Genomic DNA, 16,543 nt, shown 5'->3' on the forward strand with positions numbered 1-16,543 from the left:
AAATATGTAAATAATTCAAGCGAATGAGATTTTGTCTATAATGAAAGACACATAAAATAATCAAAATCTCAAAATAATCTAAATAACTGGTGTTTGTTTTCACAGTGACGGCTTTCAGGGACTAATTAAAGCTGCAGTAGGCAGGACTTCTAAATTGGCATGTTGTTTGAATTGAGCAAAAGTAATCCCCATATTGGGAGAAGGACATTTTTAAGTATGCCAAAATGTCAAAATGTCAGCAATGTTAACAGAGCCATTGCTCCGCTATTTGCTTTTTAAATTAAATTCCAAGCCTCAAGCATCAGACAAATGAGGCAAACTCTGAAGCCAGACAGCATAGCCACAGGTTGTAGATCATCTGCGTGCATGTTCTCTCTCTCTCTCTCTCTCTCTCTCACTTACATATTCTGTATCTGCTCGCTCCAATGCTTCACTGAAGCTATATGATGATAATATTGAATGAAATATTCAAACCCTAAACGCCATTTTTTATGGCTGCACCATTACATCAAATGTAAAAAATCTAGATGCCCTGTGCATCATTTACATTTCCCTGTAATTCAGCATGACATGTTTGGTATATATTTGGAAACCTTGGGATCTTGACTAGAATTTAAAATAAACTTCTGTGAGTTTGAACAAAGCTTGGCCGCACAACATGCATTTGTAATGATGGTCCTGCTGGCGGGACCGGCAGGGTGGAAGAGGAAGTAGTACTCTAAACATAATTCATGCAAACATCTGTCTACTTACAGCCAAATTCTTGAATTTTCTCAAAATAAACTCTGAAAGTAACATACCAAGGCCTTCACTCTCCTCAAAGGTTCTCCTCACAGTTTTACAGGTGGAGCCGTTACCATGGCAAACCCCACAGCGATCCTCTGTAGCATAAGAGTCAATCACATAGTCACAGCCCACATTCTGTAACACATAGGCAAACAAATAAGAAATAATACATTATCCATTTACAGCAATTACACAATGAAAGAGAAATTATATAACAGACACTATATAATGATTGGAAGATTGCCCCATTAGTCATTAATTCAAACGTCAGGCACAGCTGTCAACTGGGAATTCAACTAGCAATTGGAGTGTTGTGATCAGGTACCTACATTCATCTGCTAACACTGTGCTACTATGAATTTGTTCTCAAAATAGATCACAGCCTATTTAAATGATTGACTGCCTGGGTGATAAATATCTATCTTTATAACAAATGAAGTGAGCACAGCTTCTGCCTCTACTGTGTTACTATAGTTTCCTCAAACCACATGCAGGCGGACTCTGTGCGAGAGAGAAAAACCCTATTTCTATTTCATTTAAATTGAATTAACAAAAGGATAAGTCATGTAGAATTTGTTAATTAATAGAAATTAAAGTATGAACTGCAATATCAATATTTGGCTGGCTTCCAAGTTTACCAACTATATAAGCCCTTTTGGTGTAAACCAGTTTAACAAATCCTGCTCAACAGTGTATCATTGCAACACTTTTCTATATACACCAAATAATCTACTAATGCAAAGTCTGTAATTGCTGTCCAATCTGTATCTCCACAGTGCAGGCTCACTGACTGGCATTTTGGCTCAGGATAATACTGTAGGCAAGGGCAGGCTGTCATCTTGGGAGATAACAGCCTCCATGGTGTTCTATCAACAGACTCATTTTCATGCAGAATGTCAAATGCGCAGCACTAGTTTGCAGAGAAAACGAGCTGAGGGTCGACTAAACAGGCTGCATTATCAATGAAGTCCCAGGACAAGGAAGTGAAACAGAGAATAGTCAGCGATGCAAGCATTAGTATTTGCTCAGCGGGAAACTGGGAGATAAAACAGATAAAACGCTGAAGAGGAGAGAACGACACATATTAGGCACAGAGAGTTTCTTGAAATGCGTGGAACAGTAGGCGTTGCTACCTTACAGATGCCATTGATGCACATATCTCGGCTTGTGCTGCCTCCGTAGCACTGCGTCCCATCGGCGACAGCGTCCAGCATCTTTTCAGAGAAATGCTCATTCAGTGGACGGCAGTGCAGTTCACAAGGGTTGACTGAAAGAGTTTTGAGAGGTAAAAGTCACAAAAGACAAAGTTGTGATGAGTATAAACACATTACATATACAATGACAAGGAGAGGTGCCCCTTTAAGCAAAAAGCAAACTCTCCACTTTTTCTTCGCTTAGGAGTGGGGATGCTGAATAAAACGGCCTTCAGGCATTCAGATAAGTATGCAGGTGCAACAAGTAACAACAACAAGTAAATCTTGAAATCAATTCTAAAACAAACAGAAGCCAGTGTAAAGTGGCTAGTGCAGGTGTGATATGTTCACTCTTTTAATCAGGATGCCAAAAATGACCTTCAAATGTGAACAGGCTCTCATGAAAAATGTCCATGAAAACCTTTCTTCTGACCACCACCACACAGGGGGTGGTGTCCTTTTTTTTTGTTTTACTTGTGCGCCCCATAATATGCAGCCTCTGCAAGGTGCACTTACAGTTGGTAAGTATTTTGTAAGTATTTAAACTTTTTAAGTTTTTTAACCTTAAGTTACCTTACCTTATCAGACAATCCATTTTTACTAATGTTAATGACTGAATCTACACACCAACCTTTTTCAGCCATCTTTTTTCACTAGCTTGGTTGTTATATATTTCACCAGTATTTGCGTACAGCCAATTCCTCAGTGGACCCGCATGATGTTGCCAGACATGGCTGCTAGGAGATTGATGACACAACTGCAAAGCCTATCTATGACTTGCAGTGAGTGCCGTTACTGTTCTGTTGACGCCGCCATATTGACTCTCAAAACAAACGTTCACAGTTAGTGAGAGAATGTGTCTAGCATTGTTATTTTATTAAATAAATACTTACAGAGTACCAATTAAAATGCCTGTCATATGTTGTGCCGTTAGTTAGTTAGTGTGCCGTTGGTTGTAATATTCGTGTCTTAGTGGTGTTAGCGATGTTGGTGGCAGAGTCACATCCCCCAAGGAATTCAATCTTTCAGGTCAGGTGAGACGTTTGCTTGTTTATGGTTGTTGTTATATAGTCTGTGGTTATAATGTAACGCTGTACGGGGAGTCAATTTGAGAGTCAATGGCGGCGCCAACAAAACAAGTCATGGATGGTCTAGGGGGGTTTCTCTTTATATAAGATAGGGTTGAAAGCAGTATCCTTACCCTCTAACAAATCCTTTGTAGGCATAATTGTAACTACTATTTTCCACATTTTAGAATAATAGTAAAGACTTAAAAACTATGAAATTACACAAAAGGAATTATGCAGTGACCAAAAAAGTGTTAAACATATCAAAACTATCTTATATTTTAGATGCTTTAAAGTAGCCACCCTTTGCCTTGATGGAAAGGCAAAGGCTTTGGAAAGAAATTCATACATAGGCATCAACTTCACTATTTATATTTGTCTAAGAAATACATTTCGAGCATTTAAGCATAAGCCTTTAGATCAAGATGGCTTTAAGATAATGAAAAACATGCATTCAATCAGGTGTGTCCAAACTTGTGACTGGCAGTTGTTGTCACACCCTGAATCCAGTTGAAATTGCTCACTTCTGTTGTTGACTGTGACCCACTTGTAGAACTTGCCCTTGTAAGGCATGGTGTTGAAGTGACCACACTGGATGTCTCTGAAGGTGGGCAGGTCCTGGAGGCATGGTGTGCTGTTACAGATCTTGTACCTCCGCCGCTCTCCCAGACAGTACTTCCCCCTGTACTTGGGGCTAGAGAAAAGCAAAATACATTATTTGCAATGCTGCTGTTTTTAACTTTCTCGACTTCTCTTATTTTTAATGAATAATACTGTGTTCAAAACTGTGTGATGTGGTTTAAAAAACTTGAGTGGAGGGAAAGAGGCGATGCTTGAGACATTTTGTGCACAATTACAGAAACGCTTTGGTTCTTTTAAGTAGCTGCATGGCTGATGTTTTTCCAGCAACTGTCAAGATCAATATTTAAAAAGTGAGAATTGATCAGAGTAACATAATGGTAGGATAGTATTATTGATCTGAGCAATTATTCACATTTTACAGGGCATTTTTGAGACACAGTTACCTTATATAATTGAGTAATTGAGTATTATTCCGTGGCACAAACCTCCAATTTTTTTTCAAGTTATAATGATACTATTCTAAAGTTCATCCAACAATTCTATAAACTGTAGTTTCGTTGTTGTTGTCTCACAAAGAAAGACTACGGGCTAAAGAGGAGGTGCACAACCTTAAAGTTTTTTCAGAGAGAAGCGCTATGTAGATCACATTATAACTCCAGATGCTCTCCTGCCTCTCGCCAACATGCTGGAGGTGGATGAAATATGTGGGTTAAGTTACTTCCCTCCCTGGACAGAGATTGTTGTACAGTTGCAAACAGCTGCTCCATTCATCTATCAGTAAAAATATCTGCCATTGCATTACTTACTACTTATTATTGCATTACTTATTGTGTTGGGAGCATCATATCAACTTGATAAATCAAGCTAAAAATGACTGTTGTCTAAAAAAAACATGAACATGTGGCCTGGTTAACTGCTCCAGTAACTGCTGACTAATGGCTAACTTTCTGCTAAATGTTTGGGAACAAAAGTGATAATTTACATGATTTCTTCTAAAACTACTGTATTTCCATGTTGTATCCCTCCCTATAGTGATTGAAGAAACAATGAATCAAATTACAAATCCCAAAATCCAAAAAACAAAGTGTTAAAAACATGCATTTGTAATCAAGCTGGAGTAATTCAGGATGAAATATAAAACTTACACTGGGTTAACGCAGTCCCTGTGGGCATTCTGCACTCCGGCTCCACATGTCCTGGAACAGGCCGACCACTCGCTCCACGGTGCCCAGCCACCGTTCACACTCTCAGGATGGTGTCCGACTACTACACACTCGCCGCTGAAACACCACTGGCAACAAACAGCACAATTCTCATCATTATTATTAATGACTAATTGAACAGTTAAGCTTCATCTTCTTGTTCTTAGCTAACAGGAACTGAACTGGTCTTCTGCTGCTGGAGCCAATCCGCTTCAAGGTCCGACAGGTTGTGCTGCCTGAGAGGCCGAGGTGGAGCTAGTTTGAACTACTTTATATACAGTTAGCTAGTTTAGTCCAGTGGTTCCCAACCTAGGGGTCGGGCCCCTCCAAAGGGTCACCAGATAAATCTGAGGGGTCGTGAGATGATTAATGGGAGAGGAAAGAAGAAAAAACAAAGTTCTGATCCACAAATCTGTTTTCAGTTTTTGGACTTTTTCTCTAATCTTTGATTTATTGAAATGAAACCATGTGAGGTTTAGAGGGAAAAATCACTATTTGGTGGAGCTGTTAACAACTCATAGACATCTGAAATGTGACCCCAACTACACACTGCTTTTTGGAAGACGTCAAAAGCCAAAAAGGTTGGAAAGCACTGGTTTCATCTTTAACAATGTGTTGTATTTTAAAAGCTTGTTATAATATCCATTGTGTCAAATCTCCATCTGAAAAGTAACTAAAGCTGTCAAATAAATGTAGTGGAGTAGAAAGTACAGTATTTCCCTCTGAAATGTAGTGCAGTGGAAGTATAAAGTAGCATCAAATGAGTAAAGTAAAGTACAAGTATCTCAAAATTGTACTTAAGTACAGTACTTGAGTAAATGTACTTAGTTACTTTCCACCACTGTATGTAGATATAGATTATGGATTCAAAAAACAACCTCCAAAGGCCAAATTTTCACTTGTTGATTCCTATGACCTTAGCTACATGCAAATCTGAAGGACTCCAATACCTGAAGGTAAGGCACGTACCATCAGGAATCTTGAGCTGACAGTTGCATGAAATATTCCTCAGCACTGTCACAACATCTACAAAGTTTGTCTCCCATTCAGCGTCGGTGGTGCAGCTTACTGTAATGTCTTGCCTGTCTTTTTCTGGCCCTGGCAAAGATTTCTTCACATTTGCAAGTCTAAATTCAACTGCACAGCATCGTCGGGGTAGCACGCCGAATTCTGTTTTAGGTTGGAATTCCCCTTTAATGTTCATACCTTTCATGCAAGAAACTGAAGACTCACCTTGTTCTCGCCACAGTTGGTCCCATCCACGGCCCCATCCAGCTTAGAGTGGCAGGTCGTTCCCACTGTGCACCACAACGTACTGCAAATGTTCTAGGAAGGCAGAAAGAGATAGTAACTTCCTATTTCCTAACCAAAATCTTTGCCTTTGAAACATGTGATGTTGTTTCCTTGCCATTTGTTTCTTTTCCAGTGTCGTTTGAGTAGAGGACAAGCAGATTTATGATGCGTGAAAACAAGCAATGCCTTGGAATTTCACTGAATACCACACTAATATGAACAGTGGATCTGATGATTATATTAAAACGTGCGAGTTGAACTCTCTTTGCGGTGTAATTGGAAGTTGTAAATCACCTTTAGTAGCAATGTCTCCAGTTAGTTATCTTCTGGAGAGTTTTATATAATAAATGTATTTTAAATAAGTAAACTAGATGTGCATTATACAAGTTGCCGTTGTTACTGTCGGTGACTTTTCCCACTGGTTTACCTATTTGTCTCACTGATTGAACCAGACCATTTTCTGAGTAGCTTTTGTTGTAAGAGTTCAGTGTGGTTCCACTGGAGCTCAACTACAAAAAGAACACATTAGTATTGATGGATGAAAAAAAACAAATCCATATGCAAGGCCTAATGTTTGCTCTTGCTCTCTTTGATAAGACTTGCCATTTTTTTCACACTGCAGCTCAGATAAGGATTAAGGCTTTTAACGGGGCAGATATATCCAACACAGATTATTGGCATTCCATCTTCTCAGAAAACCAGTACTGAGTGAATGCTACTGCCTGTGAAATGTCCACCTCTGGCAATAACAACTTAATTCTCATTTTTCACCCCATTATCCATTAAGTTCCACAGCAGGGGTGCTACTTGTAAGACTTCAGACATTTCTGTATGTAAAATACATGCTTCATGTAAATCAGGAAAAATTGGTAATGGAAATGGTATATGACTGACCTGAAATTAGTTATTGAGGGCATACCTTGCTGTCAGCTATAAAGTACATTCCTGCACATTCTCTTGGGTTACATCTAAAGCACAATGGAACCAAGGTTCTGTTTTGTTTTTTGTAAAAATCTGGGTGTATAACTAACTGTATGACTGTGTCAAATGTTAACCCACAAAAAAAATCTGAATTTGATACACTGTGACTTCAGCACAGCACCTAGTACACCAGACTGCCTTTTACAATCTTGAAGTTGAGAACAGTATCGGACCCCTGAGAAGCGTAAAAGGGGCTTCCTTCCTCAGAGCCGACTCTAAGTCAGAGACAATCTGGTAGCGATATAGATACTGGCATAAAGCAATGAATTAGGGAGCTCCTAAAGGCTCTCTGGAGGTTAGGATGAGAATGACAAAAAATGCTTATTTCCTACACTGGTGACTGCTGTTTTGTGTGTGAAGACTGATAAAAGCCAAAAGGTCAGCTGCAGCGTTTATCAATTGGAGTTCGCTGGCAGATTGGAATGATGGGCTTGACCCATTGTTGGCTCTTGCTTGACATTTGTGATGAATAGGTGGAGGTCATTTTGCATTTTGGCTAAAAAATACATCCTGCAGAGGGAGCTGATTTTTGAGATGTAAACCATCTGGCCATTTGAACTTTCAGAATGCAATCAATAACAGTGAAGTGGGAACACATCCCCACCCTGATAATCACTGCTCTCAATTTAGAGATAAACCTCCACATGAAATGGAAAGGTCACTGTGAGCAAACTTCACACTCCACAGGCATTTTGTGAAATTCTAGTAAGAGCATATTGATTTATTGTAGTGTACAACTGTCAACAAGAGTACTATATAGTGTTTGTGTGCGTGTGTATGTGTGTGTGCAAGTGAGTGAGTGAGTGAGTGAGTGAGTGAGTGACAGAGAGAGACAGAGAGAGAGACAGAGAGAGAGAGAGAGAGGGAGGGAGAGAGAGAGAGAGAGAGAGAGAGAGAGAGAGAGAGAGAGAGAGAGATGGGAGCTGGGGGTCATCAATTTCTTAATTTGACTTTCATGAGAGAGAGAGAGAGAGAGATGGGAGCTGGGGGTCATCAATTTCTTAATTTGACTTTCATGAGAGAGAGAGAGAGAGAGAGAGAGAGAGAGAGAGAGAGAGAGAGAGAGAGAGAGAGAGAGAGAAAATACACAAAAACTTAAGAAAAACAAAGATTCAAGACAAAAAAGAAAGTTCAGAAAGTCAGTGACAAGCTCCCATCACCCAACACACCCCAGTGCCCCATGTGAGCATAAACAAGTCAAAGTTGCCCACTGGTCCATAGTGGGCATGATCCAGCCTGAGGCGAGCAGCCAGCAGACCGCTGATCATAGAAAATGGATCTGCAGAGCCAACAACCTGCTTCAACCTGATTCTTCCTGGTATACCAGATGGCCAGCTTGGCCGCTACTGACAGGAGCTTTACCAGGACCAGGCTGACTTCCTCTGGCTGTTCCTCGGGCCAAAAATAAACAAATCAAAAGAAAACCCCTCCCCAAATCCCTGAAACCACCCTGCTAGGGGTCTAAATAACCCCCACAACCGAGCACACTGAACAAACAGATGTGCCACTGTGTCTGTTGCATGTGAGCCACATGTCTGTTCTTGTTGTTGTCAGTGTCCTTGTCCTGATAAAGGTGCTGAAGTGCCATGGCTCTTAATACAGTCACATCCCCAGTGACACAGTGATACATCAGGTACTCGGGTGGACTTGAAAACTTGACATGCTTGCAAGAATGATGTGTAAAATGACATCAGGCCAGTCGTTCACCTCCTCAGGCTGTGGCTGAAACAGCTGAGCAAGGTGGAGCCGAAATAATAATGTAATGATGTATTTTAAATAAGAAAAACCATTCTCTGTTTGTGTTTTATGTGAAAATGGAAATAGATACAAAATTCAAGCTTTGTATCCAGTTATTCTGTAACATAACTACTATGTAAATACTAATTTGTGTAATAGTATGTTTTATGAAGTGCAGCCATCTGCACAATACAAGCTTTAACTGAGTTTTTGAAAATAGTTTATGGCCTTTTATATTGGTAAAACACTAGCATGTACACATTAATAGGCTAGGCTAATAGGCTAGTTAATTTTCTACATGTCTGTGAATTGGTCATTGGTGTTCACTTGATTCAGAAAAGCAAGACACTTTAAGTGAGACTGAACTATTCTCATACCTGCCAACACTCCCGATTTTCGCGGGAGTCTCCCTATTTTTAACCCTTTCTCCTGCTGTGCTCCCGATTGGTAATTTCTCCCGTTAATCTCCCGATTTCATAGTGATACAAATCAAATGGGTGTTTCTCAGTTTCTGTGTGGGATATGTGTCGTGGTACCTGGCAACCCAACCCAGAGGCAGAGGTGAGCGTGCACAAACGACCCTGCCTGACGTGCGTCACTCGTCACTGCGCTCGCTCAAGCCCTCCGCTCAGTTTGCTGCTGAAAATGGTTGAAACAGGTCCCAAGAAGAAGAAGTGTATAGTGCTGTAAATCTGTGTGCATCCCATAGCTGTCTGTCTGCCTTGGTGGGCTGCTTGTAAACCGCTGCATGTGGGGTAGCAAATGGAATTTATAGAGAACCTCGGAGAAACAACGTCACCGGTGGAAAAACGCACGTGTGTGGTCTCCTTTTGTCCATTCCTCTTTCACTCCCATTGCACAGTCTCTATACATTTCTCTGTCCCTGCCCATAACATACAGCAGCTTTCCATTCCTTAGAACAGTGATTCTCAACCTTTTTCATATCAAGGACCCCTAATCTAGAACACATTAGAGCCATGGACCCAGATTTGACAAGATTTTGTTTCTCTGACCCAAATTGAGAATATTTTTATTGTTAGATACGATTTTGTCCAGAATTCCAAGACTATACTGCAGGTAAAGAGATAACAGTGAAACTATTATCAATATAATCATTCTCACTCATTCTCTAATTGTGTATATTGCTGAAGTTTAACACTTCATCAACTTGCTAGGGACCGCCTGGAACCCCCTCAAGGACCCCTGGTGGTCCCCGGACCCCACGTTGAGAACCACTGCCTTAGAAGGCATGCAACTTTGAAAACTGAGAGAATTTATCTAAATTCACGATGTGCCTACACCCACACTCATACTGTAGGAAACATTCCCCCGAGAGAGTCCAATTGCAATGCCAATTCCATACTACCAACAGGCTGACTATATGAGATAATTCAAACACTGAGCACAGTGCGGACCTTGGTAAGCATCTGTCCTCCCCTGAATCTCACACTAGTTAGCTGCTCTTATGGCTTCATGCTTGACTCCAGCTATCCAACCACCGGCTGCAGTAACATGTCAGTTTTGCTCAGGCAGTCGGTGTAATTCCAGCTCATGTTGTAGGAGTGATGAATGGAGGGAGTGAGGGGGGGTGTTCTTGTGTTAAAAGGGGCTGGGAGTTTATCTGTCTGCCCTTGCTGAGTTGCATGCAGAGAATTCAAGAGAATTACAAATTAGGCTGTAAGAAAAACACATGTGGAGCTCCTTAGAGTTTGCCAAAAATGTACCGTACATTCAAACAGACAAGTGAAGAAAAGGCCTTTTATTTTACTCCTATTCGATCTGACTTTTATTTCTAAACCTTTCTGTAATGGTTATCATATCCTTGACTGGGTTGCATAAAAGTGAAGTTGCTTTGACAAATCCCACATAATGAGTGGGCGAGACCTTTGACAATACTCTAGGTGAGGAGTGAAAGGAACACACACAAGCCTTCTGCAAGTTAACAGCCCATAAAAACACCTCAGCAGGACTTCAGTATCATAGCCAAGCAAATAAAAAATGTTATAGCCTATAGGATGTTGCAGCAGCTTAAATTTTTTAACTACAGTAAATGTTAATGTAAAATGTAAACTATTCCAAAAGTTTGTTTGTCACGTATCCAACATGCCGTTCCCTCTATGGGTCACATTGTTGTTGTGATTTTCCAGGCACAGCGTAAAAGAAGCACCTTAAAAGCTCACCATCCGCAGGGTGAGAGATATGTCACTTTATTGCTCAGATGAAGAATAAAATGGAAACTTTGCATTTAGAAATCTCGGTTTCAGAAGTTTTTTCTTCCATTTGTGAGTGCGAGCTCCCTTTGAATCTAGGCTTTATTGGACTTTTTGCTCTATGCACCCCTGCTTTTGCATGTCCAGCTAGTTCAATAGGTGCAGATTCAGTTTGTACAATTTCAAAATCACATTAACACATTAACCTTGGTACTTGGTAACTTGAAATATAGAAATAATGCAGATAATTCTAATTACGCTATTATAGTATACTTCAACACATAATAGCATTGTGATTTTATATTGAGATTCCACTGTATATGGTATTCCCATTTTAGCAATTTTCCATATGTACATATAAGTGTTATTAAATTATTCAAAATACAATTTTGAATCCAATTTTGTACTTGATAAAAAAAAGATGACAAAAAATGATTTTTCTGGACAATATTTGGCGGAGTGATGGAGTGAGCAGATGTTGAAGGCATTCAACGTGGGAGCCAGAAGGTCATGTGACTTTTTAGGTTTCTTTAGGATTCTGCTTTCCTTATAAAACATTACATCAGGGCTCAATATGGGCTGTGTGTGTGTGTGTGCAAAAGGCCCAAATTGGGTACATTACCCAACATTATATCATAGAGGGATATATCCCAAATACCATTCATATATGATTACCCAATATACCCTGAAACTGTCAGCAGATACAGCGATATCTATGTTATACCACTTGAACATTAAGAATTTGAGATCATCTATTTTGGCTTGTAACTTGAGTAACAACCTATTTGTTTTTCCCATGGCACAGCCGTGGCACGAGGCAGATTCAGGTCAGTCAGTCAGTCAGTCAGTCAGGTAACGCTGAGATGATGCGCTTCGTCAGATGGCCTCTAGAGGGCGTTTTTGACTATGTGATGTAGTGTTTCCCATACAGAGGCACAAATTAAAAAAAAGTTGGTCACTGTATAGAAATGGATCTAAATCGATCTCTAATGCACCTGATGTGCGCATCACATCATGTCTGTAATTTGGAGATGTACAGAGAGCAGACCAGCAGCATTGAACTCAATCCACAGTCTCCCGGTGTGAAAACAAAAGTGAAACTTAACATTCTACAGTTAGTAACGGAGATTTGCAGACAGTAACTCGTCTTCGCTGCCCTACAAACTTTAACGGTAGGTGATGTCGTCTTGTGGTATTTAAGTAAAATTAGTGGAATTAGGTAATTTAACCGTGTCGCAGTGCTTCAGTGCAGAAAATTGAACACACGCGCCGTGGGTTTGTACAGGATCTGTGCTTGTTTATAATTAGATGGCTCAGCAATTGATCTGTAAGACTGAACCTTAACCAAAATGTAACTATAATAGAGGGCATTGGACACAAATGGACAGTGTAATGTTGTTACACAGGAGCAGTGGTGGACTGGACTGACATGCTGATAAAAGTCATTTGATGGTAAAGTGAGAGCAGGCATACTCTAGTTACAGCATAATGGGATCAGAGGATCAGAGGGGGGGGGGATAGAGAGAGAGAGAGAGAGAGAGAGAGAGAGGGAGAGAGAGGGACATGGGAGGGGATGGGATTCTTTTTCTGAAGTGTTGGTTAATTGATGATTGATTTCTTGTTACATGCTTTGGCAATATTGCTTGTTTGTGAACTGTCCTGCCAATAAAGCACATTGAATTGAATAAAATCAATACAAGATCTGTACTGTATAGTGTATGCACTGTATATGTGTGTGCGTGTGTGTGTGAGGGAGAGTGAGAGAGAGAGCGAGAGAGAGACAGAGAGAGAGAGAGAGAGAGGGTTTTGGTATGACATGATTAAAAGTAGCAGGTTCAGTCAGATCATAATATAAAAGCCAAGCAAAGTGAAGCCGAGTAGAGCAAGGATAAGTGGGAAGAAAAGAAACAACGATGAAAAAGAAGTGAAGAGCGGAGAAGAGAAGGGCAGAGAACAGGAAAGAAGAGAAGAGAAGAGAAGAGAATAAAGGACCCACAGGCAGAAAGATGTTAATTCGTCCAGTACAGACTATTGTCGTAGGCTACAGTATATCTGAGTGTGTTTGTGGTTCCAGAGAGTCTTACGTCCACGTCGTCGCAGAGCAGGGAGCCTGACCCGTACTGCAGGCGGCACTGATGGGCGGCGCTGTACAGCACCCCGGGGGGCATGGAGGTCAGAGACAGCTGGTCCTTCACCGGGGCGTCGTCCAGGCACCAGCCCCACCCGCGACTGATGGAGAGGAGGGGAGAAAATACAGGCAGGTGAGCACAGATAAAAAAAAAGTCCCTCTCACTGCAAAAACTGAGAAACTTGTATACAGACTTATCAAGCTTATTTCAATTTTATCGACTGTAACTTGTTTCAGGACACTTTCACAAAAGTGAAATTGTCCTGGAGAAAGTTTCTTGTTTCAAGATTTTCTTCACTGTTTTATGATGATTTCCTTGTCATATTGGTATGTATCAAGTGAAATTTATTGAAACTAGCAAGATTATCTGCCAGTGCAGTGAGATAATTTGACTAAAAATATAATGAAATAAGCTTGATAGGTCTGAAGACAAGTTAAAATCACTGGACAGCTTGACATTTTTTGCAGTGCTGTGAAACACACACACACACACACACACACAGTTGTGGCAGCATTGACCCTGAGAGGTGTCAAGTCAGAGGTGTTTTCATTTTCGTTCTCTATCTCCAGTTGATATAACACAATAGTCATTCAGCCTTCACCCAGTTCAGGAAAGCTTTCTGTTCCACGGTCTGTCCTTGGAAAAAATCCTCTGCCACACAGGAAGTGATGTGTTTTACCTTTCCGGCAGCAGCAACAACGGTTTGTTTGGAACAAATAGAAGAAGAACTTGGTAGTTAGGGGCATAGGCAGCGATAGCCACCGTGGTTGAACAGACAAAGAAAGGAAAGACCACCTACAGAAACTTCATCAACAGAAAATCCAAACAAAAATTACAACAGTCCTAGACACAGTTTGATTGCAAAGTGATCTCTGGGAAGTGCAATTCAGAAACACAGCAATGACCGCTTAGTACCTGAGAGGGAACCAAATCAGATCAACGAAGATCGCGCAGATTTCAGTCTTAAATAATCCCAGCTCAATTCTGCTCTTTTCAATAAAACACCATCACATTTGGAAACAGAATACTAAAACTGTTTCATGTCAGAGAAAAGAGAGATCGAGAAAAGTTTTAATAACTGACTGACCAACTAACTCACTTCTGCACCTTAAGTCCAATTGACATGAAACCTTCTACACAAATCCAGATATCCTTACAAATTACACTGACTGGCCTAATGGGGGCGCTATATTTAAAGGTCAAATTTTAAACTCAAACGTGATATCTCAGACACCACTGCTTGATTTTGACAACACTTGGAGGATAAAGGGCCTTTTACACGGGAAGGACAATCGCCTGGTCCTCATTCGTTTTCAATGAGAGGTGCGTGTGGAGACGCAGAGGAGCGACCGGATTGGCAGGTGGAGCGGGACGCGGGCTCGTTCCCGTGAAAAAGTCGTGTTCGCGCTCGTACGCGCACAAGCCCGCCCGCCCGCTCAGCTAGAGTTGAATTGTGTTTAACTTTTGACCGGGCGGCACTGGATTCTGCCCAGGAGCGGCAATGCCGCGGAGCAGAGAGGCGAGTTTGCATGCGGCTGTCACCTCCCGTGTAAAAAGCCCATAATGCAGATGTTTGAAAGGCCATAATTGCTACAGCAGTGGTCTGATTTTGATGAAACCCCAAGGGTTGCTTGCATCATTTGTGGGTGACAGCATGTTTACTTGTTTCTTAATTAAAATTTGATTACAAATTTAAATTAAAACTATATGTGTAACCTCACATATACCAAGATAGATTCATTAATGTAGCCACTTGATCCAACCAGCAATTAATCACGGATGGCTGCATGAAGGCATATCAATGAATTTCCACTCAGGGCACGTCTACAATAGGAGGATGTGCAAGCTGATGAAGGAACGCGCCAGACGTGTGACTACATTTTTGACCTTGCAATAAGACAGAAAGGAACGCTGCTCTTGTTTCATTCCTGTTACTCCTATTCATATCATAAGTGGTCTCTAATGGCCAAACACTATGTTCTGTACATGGCTTGTTTGTTTGTAAGCACAATGCTGTAAATCAATAGCTCCCAACCTCCCACAGGAACATGACAATCAATAAGCCAAGAAACAGAAATAGAGAGAAATAAAGAGTTCACCGTTTTCATATCTACACGTCCTCCAAGTACATGATTTATCACTTTGCTATATTAATAAGCCATACAATAGAATATAACCATATGAATGAGTGTATTTTCAAATTTAATGCAAAATAACTTAGTGATCCACCTTAATTGGTCCCCAGAAATAACACAATGAGTCCACCTTCCTCTTCACTCTCTCAAGACAGGTACAGTATGTGATAGGCTGCATGTGAGTGACACTGAGAACTTTGCAAATGCAGAACCTAAATCTGTGTCTGCATTTTTAACCAATATTACCGATAACAGGATTTTCTTATTTTGGCAATGTCAACAAAGTATTTTATAGATATTAGTTCATTAGATGGTTGGCAGGCTGTATTGGCAGTTTCAGGAGCCTGTTGCTAAACTTTTGTGCTTGCACTAATGCAGTTCTGTAAAACTGGAGGATTATGATTTGCTACCCGGGTGCACAACCGTTTCGTAAGAAACTAGGGCACATACAGTGCTTTCTGTGCTTTTAAGGGAGGAAGAGATTAATCAATCATCTCCCTCCTTGTGATTTACTAAGCAAGAAATGTGTTTACTTTTCATCCTGTGCCAAATTGGGCTATTGTTGCATGCTGCATGCTTTAGTGGAATGACTGTGACTGGACAGTGGGGACAGTGGGGACATTGAGGAGGAGGAAGATGAAATGTACCTCTCTTCAGGCCACTTTGGACAATATTTAGACAAATATGGACAATAATTTAGATCTGTGTCTCTTTTTCCCCAATGCAGAAATGGACAAACCTCTTATTCTTTCACATTAATTTCAACAATAGTACATTTCCACACACAAACTATTCAGTAGAAATGTTCCCTATTTTCGTTACACTAGATCAATCTAGTAATTAAGCATGAGACATGCTCATGATTTCAGTCAATGAAACTGATAATTTTTAATTTGTTTTTATTATTTTAACAAATATCGTCAGTCATTATAGAGTTGAGTCAGAAAAAGTAACCCAATCCAATCTAACCCAGATAGCAGCAAAATAGGGCCAACCTAATTTGAATGTCAGGGATTGGTAATGGAATTGGAATTGGCATAATTTGTTTTGTTTGTTTTGATGATGATTTGCACGCCTCTTAGTAGATCTGAACCAAAATGTCTAACTGAAAAAAGAAAAAACGATTAAATTTGGTCAATCAGGACAAAAGTATTCAATTAGAGGCAATCTCACTCTCCTTCACTGGTAATTTAGAAAACAAAACAAAACAAAAAAAACAGTATGGGGC

At 40.4% G+C, this 16,543-nt stretch overlaps 1 protein-coding gene across 1 annotated transcript in view; it reads right to left on the reverse strand.

The window, feature by feature from the left end:
• LOC139653296 (A disintegrin and metalloproteinase with thrombospondin motifs 7) overlaps positions 1–16,543 on the reverse strand; it is a gene marked incomplete at its 5' end in the record, with an annotated part of 103,884 nt that overhangs the window by 55,905 nt on the left and 31,436 nt on the right. The window contains 6 exons of the mRNA XM_071530291.1: positions 801–921; positions 1,920–2,053; positions 3,571–3,740; positions 4,774–4,919; positions 6,064–6,156; positions 13,136–13,280. Of these exons, the coding sequence (XP_071386392.1) occupies positions 801–921; positions 1,920–2,053; positions 3,571–3,740; positions 4,774–4,919; positions 6,064–6,156; positions 13,136–13,280 (809 nt within the window). The remainder of the gene's footprint in view (positions 1–800; positions 922–1,919; positions 2,054–3,570; positions 3,741–4,773; positions 4,920–6,063; positions 6,157–13,135; positions 13,281–16,543) is intronic.

The sequence above is a fragment of the Centroberyx affinis genome, unplaced genomic scaffold, assembly GCF_046629955.1.
Source record: "Centroberyx affinis isolate AG114_WGS23_722 - 3 ecotype Tasmania unplaced genomic scaffold, CSIRO-AGI_Caff_v1 ptg001910l_1, whole genome shotgun sequence".
Classification (NCBI taxonomy): domain Eukaryota; kingdom Metazoa; phylum Chordata; class Actinopteri; order Beryciformes; family Berycidae; genus Centroberyx; species Centroberyx affinis.